Here is a 22,483-nt window from a genome sequence, read left to right on the forward strand (position 1 = left end):
GAAAGAGCTAGAATACCAGTATATGCTTCACAATGTAGGAAATATTGAATATTGGCGAGTTGCCTTTCTCAAGGTGCCAATCACTATCATTATTCATGCATTTTGCAGAATAAAGTTGCAGCAACTTTGACAGTATCTAGAGTGCTGTTGGTTATTGCTCAGTGTTTTTACGAACCTGTGTACACCATAATGTACAGCACTTTTAATTGACTGTATATGTTTTATGGGCTCACACTGCGAGACTGGCAAGGTGTCACATAACTAGCTTTTTAGGCCAAGATTAGCCTGAAAACCTGAAGAGAGGAATGAGGAAGTAATGCCTCATTGCTTCAGTGTTACAGGCAATTATATGTTTGGCTAGGTTAATTATTGTGTGGAGTCTAAAATATCTGTTGTATTGGGGCAGTATAAAGAGGCGTGTGAGGAGAGTTAACAGAATTTAAAACATTCATACTCTGCCATCTTTGGTTTTTTACATTGTCATGTAAATTGCCTGGTTGCCAACAGTAAACTTAAAGAGGAACTCCAGTGAAAATAATGTAATAAAAAGTGCTTAATTTTGTATAATAATTATGTATAGATGATTTAGTCAGTGTTTGCTCATTGTAAAATCTTTCCTCTCCCTGATTTACATTCTGACATTTCACATAGTGACATTTTTACTGCTGGCAGGTGATGCCACTGGAATGAGATGCTGCTTGCTTTTTTGGCAGTTGGAAACAGCGGTTATTTCCCACAATGCAGCAAGGCTCCCACAGTGTGATGTCAGAACCTCAGAGCTGTGAGGCGCTGACATCACACTGTGGGAGGGGTTTCACCACCTAAAATCAGCCATACAGAGCCCCCTGATGATCCATTTGAGAAAAGGATATTTCTCGTGGGAAAAGGGGTATCCGCTACTGATTGGGATGAAGTTCAATTCTTGGTTTATGGTTTCTCTTTAAGCCTTGTACACAAGCTAGATGGTTCTTGGCAGAGACGGCCTATGTGGGCCACTTCTGCTGAGAATTCAGCATGTGCTCAGCAAGCCCAACCCCCTTCAGTGTGTCAGTGAACCGTATCACCTCAGCTGAACACAGGCCGAGGGCATTGATTCTACTAACCGCTGGCTACCTGCTCTGTGTCACTCAGTTGTGTGCCATTCTGTCAGTCGTCCTCTTCCCCCCCCCCCCCCCCCCCCCCCGCGCTCCACAGCAATGGAATGTGTTTACAGCATTGGGCACTGCACTGTCGCCTTAAAGGGGAACTGAAGAGAGAGGTATATGGAGGCTGCCATGTTTATTTCCTTTTAATCAATACTAGTTGCCTGGCAGCCCTGCTGGTCTATTTCTCTGCAGTAGTATCTGATTAAAACCAGAAACAAGCATGCAGCTAGTCTTGTCAGATCAGACTTATAAGTCTGAACCACTGAAACACCTGATCTGCTGCATGCTTGTTCAGGGGCTATGGCTAATAGTATTAGAGGCAGAGGATCAGCAGGGCTGCCAGGCAACTGGTATTGTCTAAAAGGAAATAAACATGACAGCCTCCATATACCTCTTTCAGTTCCCCTTTAAGTTAAGGATTGAAAATGAACGGTAGGAAGGGAGAGGGGTTTTTTTTTGTTGTTGTTTTTTTTGTTGTTGTTGTTGTGTTTTGTTTTTTTTTTTTTTTTTTTTACAAAACAAAGGAATAGTATGTTATGAGGTAAAGAATAAGCAAAGGAGAAAAAAATCCTCTTCTCCCTGTCAGTGTGGTATAGAAAAAAATGCCTCATGCAGTGTGGGAGGAATCATGTTTACTACTGGCATGCAGGGCTAAATGTATTTTTTTTATTCCCTTAGTTGAAAACATGCCCCTTTTTTTCTTATCTAGCTACCCAAAGGTATCCAGATCACTTAGGGCTCTGCTTCCCACTGAAATACATGGCAAAATTGCTGCTATTTTGTCACAATTGCAAATCTCACTCAAGTCCCCGTCCAGCTGCTTCCTGCTAAATGGTATAAAAAGCTCTCTTGTATACCAGCAGGGCTGGAGGACTGCAATTTGGCACAAATGTAGTTTAGGGGGAGGGTCCCGGGAAGGGGTCACCTACCTACCTACCCTCTAAATTAGGTGTGTGTAGGAGGATGAGTGCAGAGATATCATGCCTTGAATATTAGCTGTATAATCTATTTAAAAACCAACAAGGCACTTTGTGATGCCATTACCCACAAGTCAGTGCTTCTAAGACTGAATATTAATCAGCCTAGGATAAACACCGTAGTAGGGATTTAACCTTTTTCAGCTGGCTGCAGGACTATTTGCCCTCTGAAGATTGGGTTTTCTCTGACAAATTTGCCATCAGCTTCACACTGGTGCTAAAGTCTAACTGGATGCATATAGGTGTCCAGTGTTACTGTGGCGGGTGTGCACGCCTGCCGCTTGTTCCCAGTGGCATTTATATGAAGGGGAACAAGTGATCCCTGAGCCATTCACAGTGCCTGGAATAAATGAACATGTAAAAATAAAAGTGTAAAAAATGTAACACTTCCTGGTAACCCAGGATAGTGTTTGCAGCGCCATCCAGCAGCAAAAAACAAAGGTAAAACAGGACACATTTTTCATTAATAAATTAATCTCTTCCAACCTTTCTTCCCAGTTACCAAACACTTGTAAAAAAAAAGACAAAAAAACAAAACAAACTAAACACTAAAAACCATTAACATTAAAAAAAATAAATATAAATTGTTGCCTTAGGGACTCAGTTTTTAAGGGCTTGTAATTGTTGGCCGTATACAGAAAAACCACTAAAACCGAAAAATACACCTTTATTTCCAAATAATATAATACCGATATATTATTGCTGTAATATATTTATATAATATTTTCAACCTAGGACGCCATTTCTAAAGCATCTGGTAAAAAAAGCAAGACCCCTGTTCAGCTGGACCTTGGAGACATGCTGGCAGAACTGGAGAGGCAACAACAGGCAATGAAAGCTCGTCAGATTACCAACACCAGACCTTTATCCTACACGGGTAAATGATCGATCTTGTTACAGTCTTCAGATTTCTTGTTTTCTGGGAATAGTCTGTCCTGTAATGGTTATTCTTCCATCTTTCTGACCATGGTTTATAGATGCCTTTAAAATGTTTGGCAGCTAAGAGCACATCATAATTACTTAAAGCCAGCCTAGCAGCAGGGGTAAAGTTGAAAGTTGCCAGTACATACAGGATGAAGGCACTATTTGTGGTGTTGGCACTTCGAACCAATGATACATTAAAGGATCACTATCGCAAAAAATCGTACACATACAAATAAGTAGTACGTTTCTTCCAGAGCAAAATGAGCCATAAATTATGTTTCTCCTATGTTCCTGTAGCTTACAGTAGTTAGTAGAAATCTCACAGAACTGACAGGTTTTGGACTAGCCCATCTCCTCATGGGGGATTCTCATGGTTTTGTTTAGTTTCAAAAACACTTAGCGAATGGCAGTTGCTCTGTCCAACTGCCAAAAAAGTGTGCAGCAAGCATGGAGGCTAGCCAGCATCATTGTATAAATCCTTTTCAGGGAATGTATAAAGAATAAAATCCTTGCTGAGAATCCTCCATGAAGAGGTACTGTCAGATTTCTACTACCTACTGTAAGAGACACCAACATAAGATAAGAAGTACGTTTCTTCCAGAATGAACCGTAAATTACTTTTATTTGTCATAGGCGGATCCACAGCTAACTGATCGGATGAAATTCTATGCTCTGCATGTATGATGGTTCTCTTGATTTTGATTTTAATCTTACATTTTAGGTCTTATTTTTAGATCCTATGCAAGTTTCTGTTGCATTGCGTCACTTTGGTTATTTACACATGCACACAGCCTGCACAGAACCCTCCCTCTACTGATACCTAACCCATAACCCTTCCTCCACCGATGCTTAACCCTCCCACCCCTCAAGTGGAGCATAACAGTTGACACCCTTCCCCACCCCCCGTCTTAACCTCCAACCTACCCAATCTCCCAGCCCCCCATTCCCCCCCCCCCCCCCCCCCGCACAGCCTTATAAAAACATGGGTGCCGAGCCACTATACAGATTGCGTCATTATTGGGTAGGGAGCCGTTTATTACTGCAAATTCTAAGCTTTTATAATGGGCGCCTCTGGCATTGCCCTTCTTTCCATGACGGCTCCTGCGCTCATTTTTTTGGTGTTGCATTTGCTCAACATTAAAGCGGAATGAAACCTAGCATTTCTTCTTTGCTCTAAAAGATTAGTTACATCATATTATATGCTACCACCATTTCTTTTTTTACTAGAACAGCATTCAATTAGTTAAACACAGGAGTTACAAGCTCATTGCAGAGAAAGCTGGATGCATCTGAACATGTTTTTTATTGAATATTATGTCAGGGCTTTATACCGCTTTAACATTCAGTGAGATGTAAATATTTACATGTTGGTGGAAATTTTAAGATCATTTTATACAAATATGCAGTTTGATAATTTACCAATCAAATGCAGCAGTAATTTGTTTAGGTAATTTTGCATTTTGATCTAAACATGCCTCTGTTCAATATTAGTTTAAAGTCAATGAGAATCGTTTAAACAAAAAAAAAGACAGATACTTACCTAAGGTGAGGGAAGGCGCTGGGTCTTATAGAGCCTTCCCACTCCTCTACCGGACCCCTCGTTGCAGCTCTAGCTTCCCTGTATAAATTCTCCGCTGCGGGGGACTTTGGAAGTCTAATGCTGGATACACACGGTGCGTTCGCGCACTCGATTTTCCCGTCGATTTGTTTATTTCCAACATGTCCGATTTGGATTGCGATGGATCGTTAGGTCGATTCGCATGCAAAGTATGCCGAATCGACCTAACGATCCATCGAAATCCAAATCGGACATGTTGGAGATAATTGAATCGACGGGAATCGAAGGGAAAATCGAGTGCGCGAACGCACCGTTTGTATCCAGAATTAGGGAGCCGAGTCCGCGCGTGCCCAGTATGGAGCGGCCACCTTCAGGAGCACTCGGGCTCCCGAAGACTTCTGAAGTGGCAGAGACAGCTACCGGGGAGCCAGCACTGGAACGGGGACCAAGAGCGGAGCGGGAAGCCTCTATAGGACCCTGAGCCTTCCCTCTCCTCTGGCTGTTTTGTTTGTTTTGTTTTTTTAAATGATTCCCATTGACTTTAAGATGAGGTGAGTTTAGAGAGCCTGGTTTAACTTGTGGCAAGCCTAATAGGATACAGAAGAGCCTTGAGAATGGTGGCTGTGCTAGGAAAACTTTTCACCATGCCTGAGATATTTAAGTGAGGAAGACATTAGTAGGTCAGTGGAGGAATTGATACTGCATTGAAGAGCCACTGTAAATGCATGATTTTGAGGAGGTAGAGGGGAACTTAAAGTGAGAAGCATATGGAAGCTGCTATATTTATTTGCTTTTAAACAATACCAGTTGCCTGCCAGCCCTCCTGGTTTCTTTGACCGCATTACTGTGTGCATCACACACCTAAAACAAGAATGCAGTGAATCTAGTCAGACTTCAGTCAGAGCATGTGATCTGCATGCTTGTTCAGGGTCTTTGGTTAAAGGTATTAGAGGCAGATGATCAGCAGGACAGCCAGGCATTTTACATTGTTTCAAAGGAAATAAATGTCAGCCTCCATATGCCTATTATTTGAGGTGCACTTTAACAGTGTAGCTAAGGCTTTATATGTATATGAAAAGTCTTGAGTAAATGTGCAGTGTGACAGATATGGCATTGTATCAAATTTTGATATATTGAACAAGTTAAAGACCATGCTAATTGAAATCTATGCCCTGTTTTGATGGCTATCTGGCTGCCAGGGCGTAGATTTCAATACACTTACACTGTGTTCTTGCCGCTGTCGTTGCTCCCGCTGCTGTCTCCCCGCCGCAGCTCACTTGCTCTGCCGTCTCTATAATGGCAGAGACCTGTGAGCGGGTCAGGAGCCGATTTCATTGGCTCCTGACCCTGTCTATCAACGTAAGCAGCTCCCATTGGCTTACATTGATAGGCATGGTCAGAGGCCAATGAAAGCGGCTCCTGACCGGCTCACAGGAACTCTGCCGTCATAGACACTGCAGAGTGGGTGGCTGAGGTTGCCGGCATGTGGCGGGTATGTGCGGCGATTCGTTGGCATTTGCCGTTCTGCTTTTTCTTGTACCAACAGTCTCTGGTCCTTAAGGGGGCAGAGACAGCTGGTACTTAAAGGGGAACTGAAGAGAGCGTTATATGGAGGCTGTCATGTTTATTTCCTTTTAATCAATACCAGTTGCCTGGCAGCCCTGTTGGTCTATTTCTCTGCAGTAGTATCTGAATAAAACCAGAAACAAGCATGCAGCTAGTCTTGTCAGATCTGACTTTAAAGTCTGAACCACTGAAACACCTGAACTGCTGAATGCTTGTTCAGGGGCTATGATTAATAGTATTAGAGGCAGAGGATCAGCAGGGCTGCCAGGAAACTGGTATTGCTTAAAAGGAAATAAACATGACAGCCTCATATACATCTCTCTTCAGTTCCCCTTTAAGTGGTTAAAGGAATACTGAAGCAAGCCTTTCCAGTCTTCTCTCTGTCCCCGTTCCACTACTGTCACCTGTTAAATTTCTGCGCCTTCAGTAATCCTCGGTAGGCTGCGGAAACACTTGTGTCCCTAAGTGCTTCCAAAGACCAGCCCATCCATACTGCACATGTACATGTGCAGCACAGATCGCCTCCGCTTCGGAAGTACACATGGACACCAGCACTTCGAGAGGCTGCTCAAAGAGGGCCAAAGAGGTATTTGTCCAAGATGGTAGAAGAATTTCCTCAGTGCCCGTGGTGGAACAAGGGGGTGGAGAGATAATTGGGAAGGCTCTATGGGCTCTAGAGCCTTTCCTCTCCATAGGTAAGTATTTTTTGCAGCTTGCTTCCGTACTGCTTTAAAAAGATGACTTGCATATGAACTCCCTATGTGAGGCAAATAAAGATGGTAATTTAGCAGACCTAAGTTTGTATGTTTCTTGCTAGGAACCTTGTTGCATACTGAGAAATGTTTTTCTTCAGTTGGCAGTGCTGTTCCATTTCACACCAAAGATCACACAACCAGGAATGTGTTTACAAAGGCCCAAACGTTTGTGGGTTCTCCTAATCCTCTGGACTCTACTGCTCCAAGGATCAAAAGGGGAAAAGAAAAAGAAGTCCCAAAATTAAAACGTCCGACTGCACTTAAAAAGGTAAGTTTGTGTACTAGGGCTATTAGAAAGAAGGCTTTTTAGAATAAAAGTATTTAAAATTTCCTAAAATGGGGTCTTGATCAGTAATGCAGTTTATACTCTTTTATAAGTATTTCCCTAATTTAAATGCAGAGTACTGCTTTTATTATATACTGATACACAAGCTGTTTGTGTGCTGATCTCTGTAGGGGGTTTCTTTACCCCAACTCTCTTGTTCAGGGCCTGAGCACACTTGTGCCTTTCTATGATGATTTTCAGCAACACATCAGTGTCTCATGCTGATACTCATTGCTGAAATGAGCACAGAAATGCGTACGTTTGTTTAGACCCTAAGTGTTCATGTGCACTCTGTTGTCTACCCTGACCACATCTTTATTATCAGCATCCCTGTGCGCACTTTGGGGTTTTAGTTTGACTAGCCAAGAGTCTAAGAAAAACACTGGATAATATGGTTCTCTGTAAAAATAGGGCTTACATTAGTAATGAAAATAAATAGCACTATTGATTAAGGGATCAAATTGAAGATATTTTAACCACACTTAACTGTAAGTACGCTAAAACTTTACATTACATTGTGTACATTTTTATTATTTATTTATTTTTTCTTTGGGCAACAGCAGTATACATTTCTACCAACATTAACCTTCCCCCAACGCTTTTATATAGTGCAACCTTAACCACTTGAGGACCGTGGGCTTTACGACCAGGCACTTTTTTTCCATTCAGACCACTGCAGGTTTCACGGTTTATTGCTCGCTCATACAACCTACCACCTAAATGAATTTTGGCTCCTTTTCTTGTCACTAATAAAGCTTTCTTTTGGTGCTATTTGATTGCTGCTGCGATTTTTACTTTTTATTATATTCATCAAAAAAAACAAACATGAATTTTGGCAAAAAAATGATTTTTTTTTAACTTTCTGTGCTGACATGTTTCAAATAAAGTAAAATTTCTGTATACATGCAGCGCGAAAAATGTGGACAAACATGTTTTTGATTAAAAAAAAAAACATTCAGTGTATATTTATTGGTTTGGGTAAAAGTTATAGCATTTACAAACTATGGTGCAAAAAGTGAATTTTCCCATTTTTAAGCATCTATGACTTTTCTGACCCCCTGTCATGTTTCATGAGGGGCTAGAATTCCAGGATAGTATAAATACCCCCCAAATGACCCCATTTTGGAAAGAAGACACCCCAAAGTATTCACTGAGAAGCATAGTGAGTTCATAGAAGATATTATTTTTTGTCACAAGTAAGCGGAAAATGACACTTTGTGACAAAAAATAAAAAAAAAAGTTTCCATTTCTTCTAACTTGCGACAAAAAAAAATGAAATCTGCCACTGACTCACCATGCCTCTCTCTGAATACCTTGAAGTGTCTACTTTCCAAAATGGGGTCATTTGTGGGGTGTTTACTGTCCTCGCATTTTGGGGGGTGCTAATTTGTAAGCACCCCTGTAAAGCCTAAAGGTGCTCATTGGACTTTGGGCCCCTTAGTGCAGTTAGGCTGCAAAAAAGTGCCACACATGTGGTATTGCCGTACTCAGTAGAAGTAGTATAATGTGTTTTGGGGTGTATTTTTACACATACCGATGCTGGGTGGGAGAAATATCTCTGTGAATGACAATTTTTTAATTTTTTTTACACACAATTGTCCATTTACAGAGATCTTTCTCCCACTCAGCATGAGTATGTGTAAAAATACACCCCAAAACACATTATACTACTTCTCCTGAGTACGGCGATACCACGTGTGACACTTTTTTGCAGCCTAGGTGCGCTAAGGGGCCCAACGTCCTATTCACAGGTCATTTTGAGGCATTTGTTTTCTAGACTACTCCTCACGGTTTAGGGCCTATAAAATGCCAGGGCAGTATAGGAACCCCACAAGTGACCCCATTTTAGAAAGAAGACACCCCAAGGTATTTCGTTAGGTGTATGGTGAGTTCATAGAAGATTTTATTTTTTGTCACAAGTTAGCGGAAAATGACACTTTGTGGAAAAAAAACAATAAAAATCAATTTCCGCTAACTTGTGACAAAAAATAAAATCTTCTATGAACTCACCGTACTACTAACAGAATACCTTGGGGTGTCTTCTTTCTAAAATGGAGTCATTTGTGGGGTTCCTATACTGTCCTGGCATTTTAGGGGCCCTAAACCGTGAGGAGTAGTCTTGAAACAAAATTTCTCAAAATGACCTGTGAAATCCTAAAGGTACTTATTGGACTTTGGGCCCCTTAGCGCAGTTAGGGTGCAAAAAAGTGCCACACGTGGTATCGCCGTACTCGGGAGAAGTAGTACAATGTGTTTTGGGGTGTATTTTTACACATACCCATGCTGGGTGGGAGAAATAACTCTGTAAATAGACAATTGTGTGTAAAAAAATCTAAAGATTGTCATTTACAGAGGTATTTCTCCCACCCAGCATGGGTATGTGTAAAAATACACCCCAAAACACATTATACTACTTCTCCCGAGTACGGCGATACCACATGTGTGGCACTTTTTTGCACCCTAACTGCGCTAAGGGGCCCAAAGTCCAATGAGTACCTTTAGGATTTCACAGGTCATTTTTGTTTCAAGACTACTCCTCACGGTTTAGGGCCCCTAAAATGCCAGGGCAGTATAGGAACCCCACAAATTACCCCATTTTAGAAAGAAGACACCCCAAGGTATTCCGTTAGGAGTATGGTGAGTTCATAGAAGTTTTTATTTTTTTGTCACAAGTTAGCGGAAATTGATTTTAATTGTTTTTTTTCACAAAGTGTCATTTTCCGTTAACTTGTGACAAAAAATAAAATCTTCTATGAACTCACCATACTCCTAACGGAATACCTTTGGGTGTCTTCTTTCTAGAATGGGGTCATTTGTGGGGTTCCTATACTTCCCTGGCATTTTAGGGGCCCTAAACCGTGAGGAGTAGTCTAGAAACCAAATGCCTCAAAATGACCTGTGAATAGGACGTTGGGCCCCTTAGCGCACCTAGGCTGCAAAAAAGTGTCACATGTGGTATCGCCGTACTCAGGAGAAGTAGTATAATGTGTTTTGGGGTGTATTTTTACACATACCCATGCTGGGTGGGGGAAATCTCTCTGTAAATAGACAATTGTGTGTAAAAAAAAAAAAAAATCAAAAGATTGTCATTTACAGAGATATTTCTCCCACCCAGCATGGGTATGTGTAAAAATACACCCCAAAACACATTATACTACTTCTCCCGAGTACGGCGGTACCACATGTGTGGCACTTTTTTGCACCCTAACTGCGCTAAGGGGCCCAAAGTCCAATGAGTACCTTTAGGATTTCACAGGTCATTTTTGTTTCAAGACTACTCCTCACGGTTTAGGGCCCCAAAAATGCCAGGGCAGTATAGGAACCCCACAAATTACCCCATTTTAGAAAGAAGACACCCCAAGGTATTCCATTAGGTGTATGGCGAGTTCATAGAAGATTTTATTTTTTGTCACAAGTTAGTGAAAAATGACACTTTGTGAAAAAAAAGCAATAAAAATCAATTTCAGCTAACTTTTGACAAAAAATTAAATCTTCTATGAACTCGTCATACACCTAACAGAATACATTGGGGTGTCTTTTTTCTAAAATGGGGTCACTTGTGGGGTTCCTATACCGCCCTGGCATTTTACGGGCCCAAAACCGTGAGTAGTCTGGAAACCAAATGTCTCAAAATTACTGTTCAGGGGTATAAGCATCTGCAAATTTTGATGACAGGTAGTGTATGAGGGGGCCAATTTTGTGGAAACTGTCATAAGCAGGGTGGCCTTTTAGATGACAGGTTGTATTGGGCCTGATCTGATGGATAGGAGTGCTAGGGGTTGACAGGAGGTGATTGATGGGTGTCTCAAGGTGTGATTAGAGGGGGGAATAGATGCAAGCAATGCACTGGCGAGGTGATCAGGGCTGCGGTCTGAGGGCGTTCTGAGGGTGTGGGCGGGTGATTGAGTGCCCTAGGGGCAGATAGGGGTCTAATCTGATGGATAGCAGTGACAGGGGGTGATTGATGGGTAATTAGTGGGTGTTTGGAGGAGAGAACAGATGTAAACAATGCACTGTGGAGGTGATCTGATGTCGGATCTGCGGGCGATCTATTGGTGTGGGTGGGTGATCAGATTGCCCGCAAGGGGCAGGTTAGGGGCTGATTGATGGGTGGCAGTGACAGGGGGTGATTGACAGGTGATCAGTGGGTTATTACAGGGAAGAACAGATGTAACTAATGCACTGGCGAATTGATAAGGGGGGGTCTGAGGGTAATCTGAGCGTGTAGGCGGGTGATTGGGTGCCCGCAAGGGGCAGATTAGGGTCTGATCTGATGGGTAACAGTGACAGGTGGTGATAGGGGGTGATTGATGGGTAATTAGTGGGTGTTTAGGGTAGAGAACAGATGTAAACACTGCACTTGGGAGGTGATCGGACGTCGGATCTGTGGGCGATCTATTGGTGTGAGTGGGTGATCAGATTGCCCACAAGGGGCAGGTTAGGGGCTGATTGATGGGTGGCAGTGACAGGGGGTGATTGATGGGTGATTGACAGGTGATCAGGGGGATAGAGGTATACAGTACACTGGGGGGGGGGGGGGGTCTGGGGAGAATCTGAGGGGTGGGGGGGGTGATCAGGAGTCCCCAGGGGGCAGTTTAGGGTTAAAAAAAAATAGCGTTGACAGATGACAGGGAGTGATTGATGGGTGATTAGGGGGGTGATTGGGTGTAAACAGGGATCTGGGGGTGGGCAGGGGGGGTCTGAAGGGTGCTGTGGGCGATCAGGGGGCGGGGGGGGGGAGATCAGTGTGGGTGCAGACTAGGGTGGCTGCAGCCTGCCCTGGTGGTCCCTCGGACACTGGGACCACCAGGGCAGGAGGCAGCCTGTATAATACACTTTGTAAACATTACAAAGTGTATTATACACTTTGTATGTGGCGATCGTGGGGTTAACATCCCGCCGGCGCCTCCGTATGGCCGGCGGGATGTTGCGGTGGGTGAGCGGAGTCAGGCGCCGGCGGAGGATCGCGTCACGGATGACGCGATCGCTCCGCCCATGCCCCTACAAGGATCGCCGCCTCTGTGGGTGAGCTGGTCCTTGCGGGGTCCGCTTCCCGGCCGCCTCTGTGCGTTAGGAGGTCGGGAAGTGGTTAAAGGGATACTTAAGTAAAAAATAAAACTGATTTTAACTTACCTGGGGCTTCTTCTCCCTGGACTCCTACTGTGCCCACGATGTCCTCCTGATCCCCTCCGGGCAGCTATGGCAACCCCCACAAAGTTGGGCTGTTGCGTAGCCCTCAGCCATGCGATCCCTGGTCGTGCTCCCGTTGCCGGGAGCGTTCTGCACGTGCAGTACGTGTAATGCACTACTGTGCATGTGCAGAACGCTCCTGGAGCCAGGAGCATGACCAGGGTGCATGTTGCTCGGGGCCACCGACATCCCAGCTTTGCGGGGGTCGCAGCTGCTGCCCAGAGGGGACCAGGAGGATGTCGTGGGCACAGGAGTCCAGGGGGCTGGAAGAAGCCCCAGATAAGTTAAAATCTGTTTCATTTTTCTTACTTAAGATTCACTTTAAAGGACCACTATCCCATAAAATGGTATTATAAAATACATGTGCACATGTAAAAATGTACATTTGTCCCGGAGTAAAGTTTACTGTAAATTACCTTTTTTCTATGCAGCCGTCACAGTTGGTATTATTAATCCTATGGCTCTGCAAAACAAAAATGTGCCTTCTTAAGAGGGCTTTTTATTCCTTTCTGTGACAGGAGAAAAGCGTCAGCACTACAGTATTAGCGCTGAATTTGAAAGGATATAGCATATAACACACACCTCTTCATCCACACTTCTGGTATTGATAGCGTGCTCTGATTGATTAGAAGTTGCAATACGATAAAGGAGAGGAGAGGGAGACAATCGGCACTGCTTCTATTGCTATTTAATCCAGAGTGCGGTGAAACACATGTAAACAATCCAAGACAGTGTATCTTCAAATTGTGGCATCAAAAATATTAATTCAACATGAACATACATGAACATACCATTATCTGAGGTGGTGTGGTGGCGGTGGGTGCTGGGCACGGATAGCCTTACTGCCGTTTCACACAAAATCTGCGCTTCTACGGAGGCTTCAATGTGTGCTGTCACTTGCTGGGCTTTATACTGTTGAAAGCTCAGCATGCGGCAAAAATGGCCGCTCTAGACCGCCCCCTTGGCTCCCCATACGACCAATAGGGTGCTGGAACGCTTCTGCACTCCAGACAGGATTGGATAGATTAGAGGGAAGTCAAACTACTTCCTCTCTCAACGGAAGCCTGAGCAGTTCACACTTCATTAGGTGACTGCATAGCTTATTGCTGAGGCTAACCACATAGGGATAGATGCCATCTTGTGGCCAAAAACTATAATGCAGCACTTGTGTTAATAATTTCCAATGTGCAGAAAAGCTTATAATTATAATTAATCTAATTATTAATTATAATTATAAGCTTTTCTGCACATTGGAAATCATTAAGTAACACATAAGTGCTGCATTATAGATTTTGGCCAGATAGCATCTATCCCTATGTGGTTAGCCTGATCAGCAAAAAGCTATGCAGTCACCTAATGAAGTGTGAACTGCTCAGGCTTCCGTTGAGAGAGGAAGTATTTTGACTTCCCTCTAATCTATCCAATCCTGTCTGGAGTGCAGAAGCGTTCCAGCACCCTATTGGTCGCATGGGGAGCCAAGTGGGTGGTCTAGAGCTGCCATTTTCGCCGCATGCTGAGCTTTCAACAGTATAAAGCCCAGCAAGTGACAGCACACATTGCAGCCTCCGTAGAAGCGCAGATTTTGTGTGAAACGGCTGTAAGGCTATCTGTACCCAGCACCCACCGCCACCACACCACCTCAGATAATGGTATGTTCATGACAAAAGAACAATCCCTGCTCTGTCTTTGACTGATGGACGGAGATGGATGGGTGGGTGCTGCTTCAGGTGCTGGGTGGTGCCAGCAAATCTAACAAAAAGCAAAAGAAAAACAGGAGCGCACCTCTGGTGCAATAACATTTTTTACTTGAGTTAGACACTCTTAACCTCCCTGGCTGAGCACGGGCTATGCCGCCAGGAGGCACCGCTCAGGCCCCGCTGGGCCGATTTGCATAATTTTGTTTTTTTGCTACACGCAGCTAGCACTTTGCTAGCTGCGTGTAGCATCCGATCGCCGCCGCTACCCGCTGATCCGCTGCTATTCGCCGCGGCCGCCCCCCCCCGACCCCGTACGCTGCCTGGCCAATCAGTGCCAGGCAGCGCTGTGGGGTGGATGGGAGTCCCCTATGACGTTTTTTTTTAAAAACACTACTTTGCTGCCCCCTGGCGGATTTTTTTAAACCGCCAGGAGGGTTAAAAGTTACACTCACGGTGTGCAGAAGTAAATGTGTGCCTGTCAGGCCTGCCGGCAACCCTCTTCTATCCCCTGCGCTTGGCCAGAGCAGCGGGGAGCGATGTTGTTGGCGTGGGAGTCAGGACCGGTGGGCGGAGCCAGGTCGCGGGGATGCCGTCTGACATCACAACGTTTCGGCGCTAGCCACGCCTTCATCAGGTAACCTTTAAGCATGTCTAACTCAAGTAAAACATTTTATTGCACCAGAGGTGCGCTCCTGTTTTTCTTTTGCTTAATGGTATGTTCATGTATGTTCACGTTGAATGAATATTTTTGATGCCACAATTTGAAGATACACTGTCTTGGATTGTTTACATGTGTTTCACCGCACTCTGGATTAAATAGCAATAGAATCAGTGCCGATTGTCTCCCTCTCCTTTATCTTTTTATTCCTTTGTAGCCCCAGTGCCGTGCACTGAGGGTCAACGAATCCGAAACGTTCTGTATGCATGTTGGATTATTGTGGATCTGGAGGTGTGGTTAGCTTACAGGAACAACAAAGCATGATTTTCATATTCAGCACTGATGAATTGTGGGAGACATCATATGCTGACGCCAACCTGAATTATCACAAATGTTTAAGAAGGCAAATGTTTGTTTTGCATAACGTTTTAGTAAGAGGGCTTTTTGGTCCTTTGTAGCTCACTCCTAGGAGTTCTGGTTCACCATGAGCTTGCTGGGTAGTCTAACTTTAAGGCTCTGAAATTCTTTCTCACAGGGTTCATTTTTTTTTAACCAAAATCCCTTGTATACTTGTATACTGATGCCTAACCTAAACTCTGACCCATTACCTTATGCTTACTAAATCGTAGCGAACACGAACCATTCTCACTTTATTGTTGACTATATACTCTTGCAATAACTTGCCCTATCCAATAATGAACATAACCAATAATAACCATAGCCTAGCCCTTTCCTGAGACATATAGAGAACCATAAGCTTCCTAGCTAATTTCAGCTGACGTTTCAGACTACTGCACTTATTTGTTGACCTAAGGCTAATTTTGCCGTATTGGGTGACTTGGGCACTATTGTCTACTGATTGAGCTATATACTGTATGTAATGTGTGAGTGTATATTCTTCCATTTTTATGTATTTACTTTTCGGGTGCTTTATGGCTTCTTCCGTAGCTCATTTCAGCATGGTTTTTGGCCCGTTATTCGCAGAAAGTAACTTGGACATTTTAACATAGCAGCCAGATAAATTCCAGTCAGTACAGAGCGTCTTGGCCTTGTTTTCATTCCTCTGGGTTTAATAAATGAACTGTGCTGATAAGCTTTTCTGTTAATGTAGAGCCAGAACTAAATAACCATACCCTTGTAGATAATCTTGAAGGAAAGAGAAGAAAAGAAAGGACGTTTGACTGTGGATCCAAATGTTTTGAGTTCTGATGAACAAAAGGAAAGTCCTTTAAGCTTTGCAGATGATCAGTCTGAGGAGTTGGCATCTCAGGAAGGTAACTTGAAATATATTGTCAACTGCAATATTTAAAAAGATTACATGTACATTATTGGCAAACAAAGATACAACTGAGTCAAAACCAGAGTGCAAATTCGATTTTCATGTGAGAAATGATCTACCTGGTCTTACATTTTTGAATTAAAGCTACCATATTGCAACCAGTGATAAAGGCAAAAAAGTAAAGTGACTGATGAGTTTACTTGCAAATACTGTACCTCACAAGCTGTGGATCAAAGTATGACCTTTCAATCGTACTCACGTTTGAGGCTACACTATTACAGGGCCAGATTTGTGGAAAGGCCCCCAAGGCACCTTTCCCATTCCCATGATCATTGTTGTCTGTCCACAGCCGCCTGCATGACTTTTCACACTGGAGCCTGTTCAATGGGTGGCTAAAGAGGAGGAACAGACAAGTAGCACACTGTATGCACTGCACAATCAGCTGATTGCAGGCAGCTGCGGCACGGAGGTCTTGCTGTGCCATGGGGATGACCTATAGCATGTCAGAAACCCCAGAGCACAAGTAAATTGTGAGATCTCTGTGCATAGATTAGGAGTGTTGTGGCAGCTACTTGTACTCTCTCTAGCCTCCCTTCTGAAGTTCCGATACCAGATGCAAAAGCATAGGGGGGAGGGAGAGGGTGGGGGAGGGAACTTACCTACCTAGCTTTCCCCAGTGCACAGAAGAGAGGCTACATGCTGTTGGATCCCATGCCTGGCTGAAAATGGCTTCTGCTGCTAAATCTGTATGACTGTGAGCACCTTTTCCTAAACCCCATAGCCCAACCCGACCCAGGAAGCAGCATTAGGTGGTGGCTCATTTCTTATCCCCCACTGTAGAGACACCACAGCTTCCAGCATGCCCCTCCATAGAAGCACTACAGCTCCCAGCATGCCTCTCCATAGAAACACCACAGCTCCCAGCATACTACTTTACTCCATAGAAACATCACAGCTCCCAACATGCTTCTCTGCTCCATAGACGCACCACAGCCCCCAGCATGCTACTCTGTTCCATAGAGGCCCCACTGGAAACACCACAGCTCCCAGCATATTACTTTGCTCCATAGAAGCACCACAGCTCCCAGCATGCTTCTCTGCTCCATAGAAGCACCACAGCTCCCAACAGGCTTCTCTGCTCCATAGAAGCGCCACAGCCCTCAGCATGCTACTCCGCTCCATAGAGGCCCCACTGGAAACACCACAGCTCCCAGCATACTACTTTACTCCATAGAAACATCACAGCTCCCAACATGCTTCTCTGCTCCATAGACGCACCACAGCCCCCAGCATGCTACTCTGTTCCATAGAGGCCCCACTGGAAACACCACAGCTCCCAGCATATTACTTTGCTCCATAGAAGCACCACAGCTCCCAGCATGCTTCTCTGCTCCATAGAAGCACCACAGCTCCCAACAGGCTTCTCTGCTCCATAGAAGCACCACAGCCCCCAGCATGCTACTCTGTTCCATAGAGGCCCCACTGGAAACACCACAGCTCCCAGCATACTACTTTGCTCCATAGAAGCACCAAAGCTCCCCGCATGCTTCTCTGCTCCATAGAAGCACCACAGCCCCCAACATGCTTCTCTGCTCCATAGAAGCGCCACAGCCCTCAGCATGCTACTCCGCTCCATAGAAGCACCACAGCCCTCAGCATGCTACTCCGCTCCATAGAAGCACCACAGCCCTCAGCATGCTACTCCGCTCCATAGAAGCACCACAGCCCTCAGCATGCTACTCCGCTCCATAGAAGCACCACAGCCCTCAGCATGCTACTCCGCTCCATAGAAGCATCACAGCCCTCAGCATGCTACTCCGCTCCATAGAAGCACCACAGCCCTCAGCATGCTACTCCGCTCCATAGAAGCATCACAGCCCTCAGCATGCTACTCCGCTCCATAGAGGCTCCACTGCTCCCAGCATGCCCCTCCATAGAAGCACAACAGTTCCCAGCATGCTCATTCTCTTTCATAGAGGCACCACAGCTCCCAGCACGCTCCTTCTCTTGCATAGAGGCATCACAGCTCCCAGCATGCCCCGCCACAGAGGCACCACAGCTCCCAGCACGCTCCTCTGCTCCATAGAGACAATTCAACTCTCAGTATACTCCTTCCATAGAGATACTACAGCTCCCAGCATGCCCCTCCATAGAAGCAAAACAGTTCCCAGTATGCTGCTCCATAGAGGCACCACAGCTCCCAACATGCTTCTCCGCTCCATAAAGGCACCACAGCTCCCGTTATCTAGCAGCACATGAGTATATACATGCCGCCAGGTCACAGAAATGAGGTGTCCATGAGGATGAAGCGCATAGACTGAGGAGAGTTCTGCCTGGGCAGGTGAGTGTGATCTGCTGTGAATACTCTGCAGGGGCCCCAGGGACCACTATGCACACTGAGGGAGGCATTGGGGGCTTGGCAGCTGGCTCTGGGGACATTCCAATACTAAATGGAGGAGGGCATGCTGGGAGATATGGTGCCTCCCTTCGTTCGAAATGCCTCCTTCTATATATACACTCACACACAGTTCCACTGCTGGGTTCCTCCTGGGTCAAATAGGTTTCTTCAGTATGTGTGACTGTGGGAGAGTATTTCTGTACTAGGGATGCACAATTAAGGTCTGCATATGCCCAGTAAAATGAAATGCTTGTGCTTGAAATAAAACAGCTGTACACAAGCTATTTAGTTGTACTGGGCATGCACAGACCTTACTTATGCATGCGCAGTACAGACACTTGCCCAAGGCCATGATTGCAAAATGAAGAAACCATTTTAACCAGAGTAAAAATCCTGCCATGGTGATATACATATAATGCACTACCCTCTAAAAGTTCTTTTTGAGAGACTACGGGATTTACATCCTTCATATTGTAGCAGTTAAACATATACATGTTCATACTTATATTCTCACTGTTATGGGAGGTAGAGAGAGATGATTATTCGGTGCTGTCAGCCATAACCCTTTGTGAAAAAAATCTACTGCATTATGGGACAGAACAATCCCTTTCTCCTTGATATGCCATAGTGACTACAGCTGTGCACATTTCACAACTGCAGCATTTTAATTGACAATCTTGCTAACTCTTACTAAAGTGTTGTTTTAAATGTATAGTTTCTTATTAATGTGAACTTCAATCTAAATCATTAGATGCAGGCCTCAGTGCACCAAGTGATACCTCTCTGTCACCAGCAAGTCAGAACTCGCCCTATTGTATGACACCTGTGTCACAGGGTTCTCCAGCAAGTTCTGGGATTGGCAGTCCCATGGCCTCATCCGCCATCACCAAAGTCCATAGCAAGAGATTCAGAGAGTAAGTGCTTTGTTTTCATGGATGTATTAACACTTTTTTTCCTTGCAAACCCTGTGTTATCATGTGTCTATACTCTTTATTAGTGTATCTTTAAATTCAAATTATATTGAGAGGAATATGGAGGCTACTATCTATTGAAATTGTGCTGAAAATTTAATTTTAAGTGACCCAGAGACAAGGGGGCATTCAAGTTTTATACATACCTGGGGCTTCCTCCAGCCACCTCCACGCAGATTGCTCCCTCGCCGAGGTCTAAATCCTCCTAGATTCACCCGTAGCAGACCTATTCTTCATGGCCAGCATACTGCGCAAGCACGGCCTGGCTGCATGTTCCCGCCGTGCTCCTGTCGCCGGGAGCGTGTTTTGCATCTGCGCAGTACTACTGGCCGCAGAGAATGGGGCTGCTACGGGAGGTTCTAGGAGCCTTTAGACTGCGTGGAAGGGGCTGGAGGAAGCCCCAGGCATGTATAAAACGTTTATGCTACCTCGTCTCAGGTACACTTTTAGGCTACTTTCACAGTAGGACGTTGCGTTTGATGCGACGTTAAGGTCGTACCACGCGGCCCTAAAGCAATGCATATAGACTTTCACAGTGCGACGTTAAAGTTGCACGTTAGAAAATGTATTTACTATGGAACGAAAATGGGGCATGCGGAATAAAAAGAAAACATTACTGAGCATGTGCAACACACGTAACGCAGCAGATTAATTGCTAAACGCACAGCATGTAGCACTTTCTAATAACGCTACACGTTACACACTAACGCAATGTGTGCACTGAGCATGTTGCACAGACTTTGCATTGCTGTGCGTTACTCTGCGTTACAATATTTTATAACGCGCGACTTTAACGTCGCACTGTGAAAGAGGCCTTGTATTTACAGTCGCCTAATGTAAACTTGTGTTTTTGGATCAGTGCTTTGTAAATCTTGCCTATCCAGCTGCACCAACTCCTGGTCTCCTCCGAGCGCCGCCATCACACCAAACGTTACCACTTGGTGGTGCGTCTACCACATGGCGCATGTATGATGTCACACACACGTGCCTGGTGTTGCTCGGGGGAGACAGTGGAGAAGCCCGGAAGTTGCGTCAGCTGGGCAGGTGGGATTTACAATGCATGGGTGACGTGGCTAGGGGTCTGTTACCCTTTCTAAGGCTCTACGGTATGTCTAGTTTCCTCTCCCGTGATGTTATGTCACCAAACCCTCAGATCCCTGTCGTTCCTCTCTCAGCCTTACCCTGCACATAGGTTTCCAGGACTACAATCTTAAGTACCAGCCAGCAGAGAATAGGCTAACAGAAAATGGAGGCTAAAGGCCCATACACACGTCGGATTTTTCTGAACGACGGGTCGTTTGAACGTCCCGTCGTTCAGTCGTTCGCACGCGGAATCAGACGTGTGTACGAACTATCGTTCGCATGATAAGACTGGTTTCCAGCGATCCGCCCGGCGGATCGCTGGAAACCAGTCTTATCACGCGAACGATAGTCTGTACACACGTCGGATTTGACGTGCGAACGACTGAACGACGGAACGTTCAAACGACGGGTCGTTCAGAAAAATCCGACGTGTGTATGGGCCTTAACTCGCATACAATTAAATCACTTGCCACCACGTGACTATACAGGAACATGACCTGAAAAGGAACAATTATATAAAACCTTTTTTTCCCTTTTGCTCTAGACAAAGAAAAAAAATCTCTATGGTACTTACTGTGCCATGTTTGCAGGTATTCTATGACCAATAGATTAAACCCTTAATTCACCCCCCGATTTTTCATTGTGAGTAAAGGTGAATTTGATGCATTTGTTCCGAAGAAATGTAATTTAAAAAAAGCAAGTCACATGACCCTTGCAACTTTGTACAAGGTAAAGAGTTGATAGACAATTTTCAAGATAGTTTCTTTCATCATGTTTTCAAATTCCACTAAACTTACTATGGTTAGGGTGTGATGATTTTTTTTTATATATGCCCTTTTTTGATTTTCTGTATATATCATATTTGTTAGGTACTGCAATCAAGTGCTAAGTAAGGAGATTGATGAATGTGTGACTGTGTTACTGCAAGAACTGGTCAGCTTCCAGGAGAGAGTGTACCAGAAAGATCCAATGAAAGCTAAGTCAAAGCGAAGGCTAGTCATGGGTTTACGAGAAGTCACCAAACACATGAAGTTAAACAAGATCAAGTGTGTGATTATTTCTCCAAACTGTGAGAAAATACAGTCAAAAGGTTTGTTTCTTGGGACTACTTTAACTCTTCAGCAGTTATTTCATTTGAGTGCATATAACTATACAGTAACCTAGGTGTCATGTCCAGACGCGTATCTACAGGAGTGCACATGGGGCAGCTGCTATAGGCGCCCCTTGCCGCTCACCTGGGGGGGGGCGCATCTCTGAACAAATAAATCACCCCCCTCCATCAAGTCCGAGCACCTCCTCATGCTCCTTCCCACAATCCGCAGCCGCCAGCGCTGTACACCCTGCCTGGAGGAGAGGTCTGACACACTTACAGTGTAGCACAGCATCCTGTAAGCTTCTCTCGTTGTCCTGGCAACATCGGCAACTTCCAGCACAGAATGCAGAAGTGGCTTCCCTTCATCCCTCCTCTATCCAGGAAGCCCAGCAGGCAAGCAGTGGAACGCAGGGAAGGACAGAGCAGAGCATGTGACGTCACCTCTTTCTCCCGCTGGACTGTGTGCAGTGCCAGTGACTTGCTGAAGTCAAGTTTGTAAGCTGCTGCAGGAATCAGGGTAAGGGGACAAAGATTGATGTGCCAGCACAGCGTGTAGCCTGTAATTATCTGCAAGACTGCACAGCAGGCTGTCTGTGGGGCTTCACTAGTGATTAGGCTGATATCCCCCTCTCATCACTGCCGAGGGGCCGCACACTCACACCCACACAGTCTCATTCAAAACTTTTATTGCACACAGTGTTAATTTGTTTCACCACACTGTGTGCTAAGACTGTTTGCATCCACAGCAGTACGTTTAACTCTTTATTGTCTTATTTCTTTTCCACTGGGGCTACTGGACTGGCCCTTATAAATCCAGGACAGCTTACTATTTCATCTCAGAGCTGAAGCTAAGTTAGAAATCAA

At 44.8% G+C, this 22,483-nt stretch overlaps 1 protein-coding gene across 2 annotated transcripts in view; it reads left to right on the top strand.

Moving 5' to 3' along the window:
* SECISBP2L (SECIS binding protein 2 like) overlaps positions 1–22,483 on the top strand; it is an 85,781-nt gene that overhangs the window by 46,679 nt on the left and 16,619 nt on the right. For both annotated transcript variants that reach the window (XM_068275418.1, XM_068275419.1), the window contains exons 11-15: positions 2,858–2,999; positions 7,024–7,193; positions 15,937–16,069; positions 19,224–19,386; positions 21,396–21,616. In XM_068275418.1, coding sequence (XP_068131519.1) covers positions 2,858–2,999; positions 7,024–7,193; positions 15,937–16,069; positions 19,224–19,386; positions 21,396–21,616 — 829 coding nt within the window. The remainder of the gene's footprint in view (positions 1–2,857; positions 3,000–7,023; positions 7,194–15,936; positions 16,070–19,223; positions 19,387–21,395; positions 21,617–22,483) is intronic.

This window comes from Hyperolius riggenbachi, chromosome 3, assembly GCF_040937935.1.
Source record: "Hyperolius riggenbachi isolate aHypRig1 chromosome 3, aHypRig1.pri, whole genome shotgun sequence".
NCBI classification, from domain to species: Eukaryota; Metazoa; Chordata; class Amphibia; order Anura; family Hyperoliidae; genus Hyperolius; species Hyperolius riggenbachi.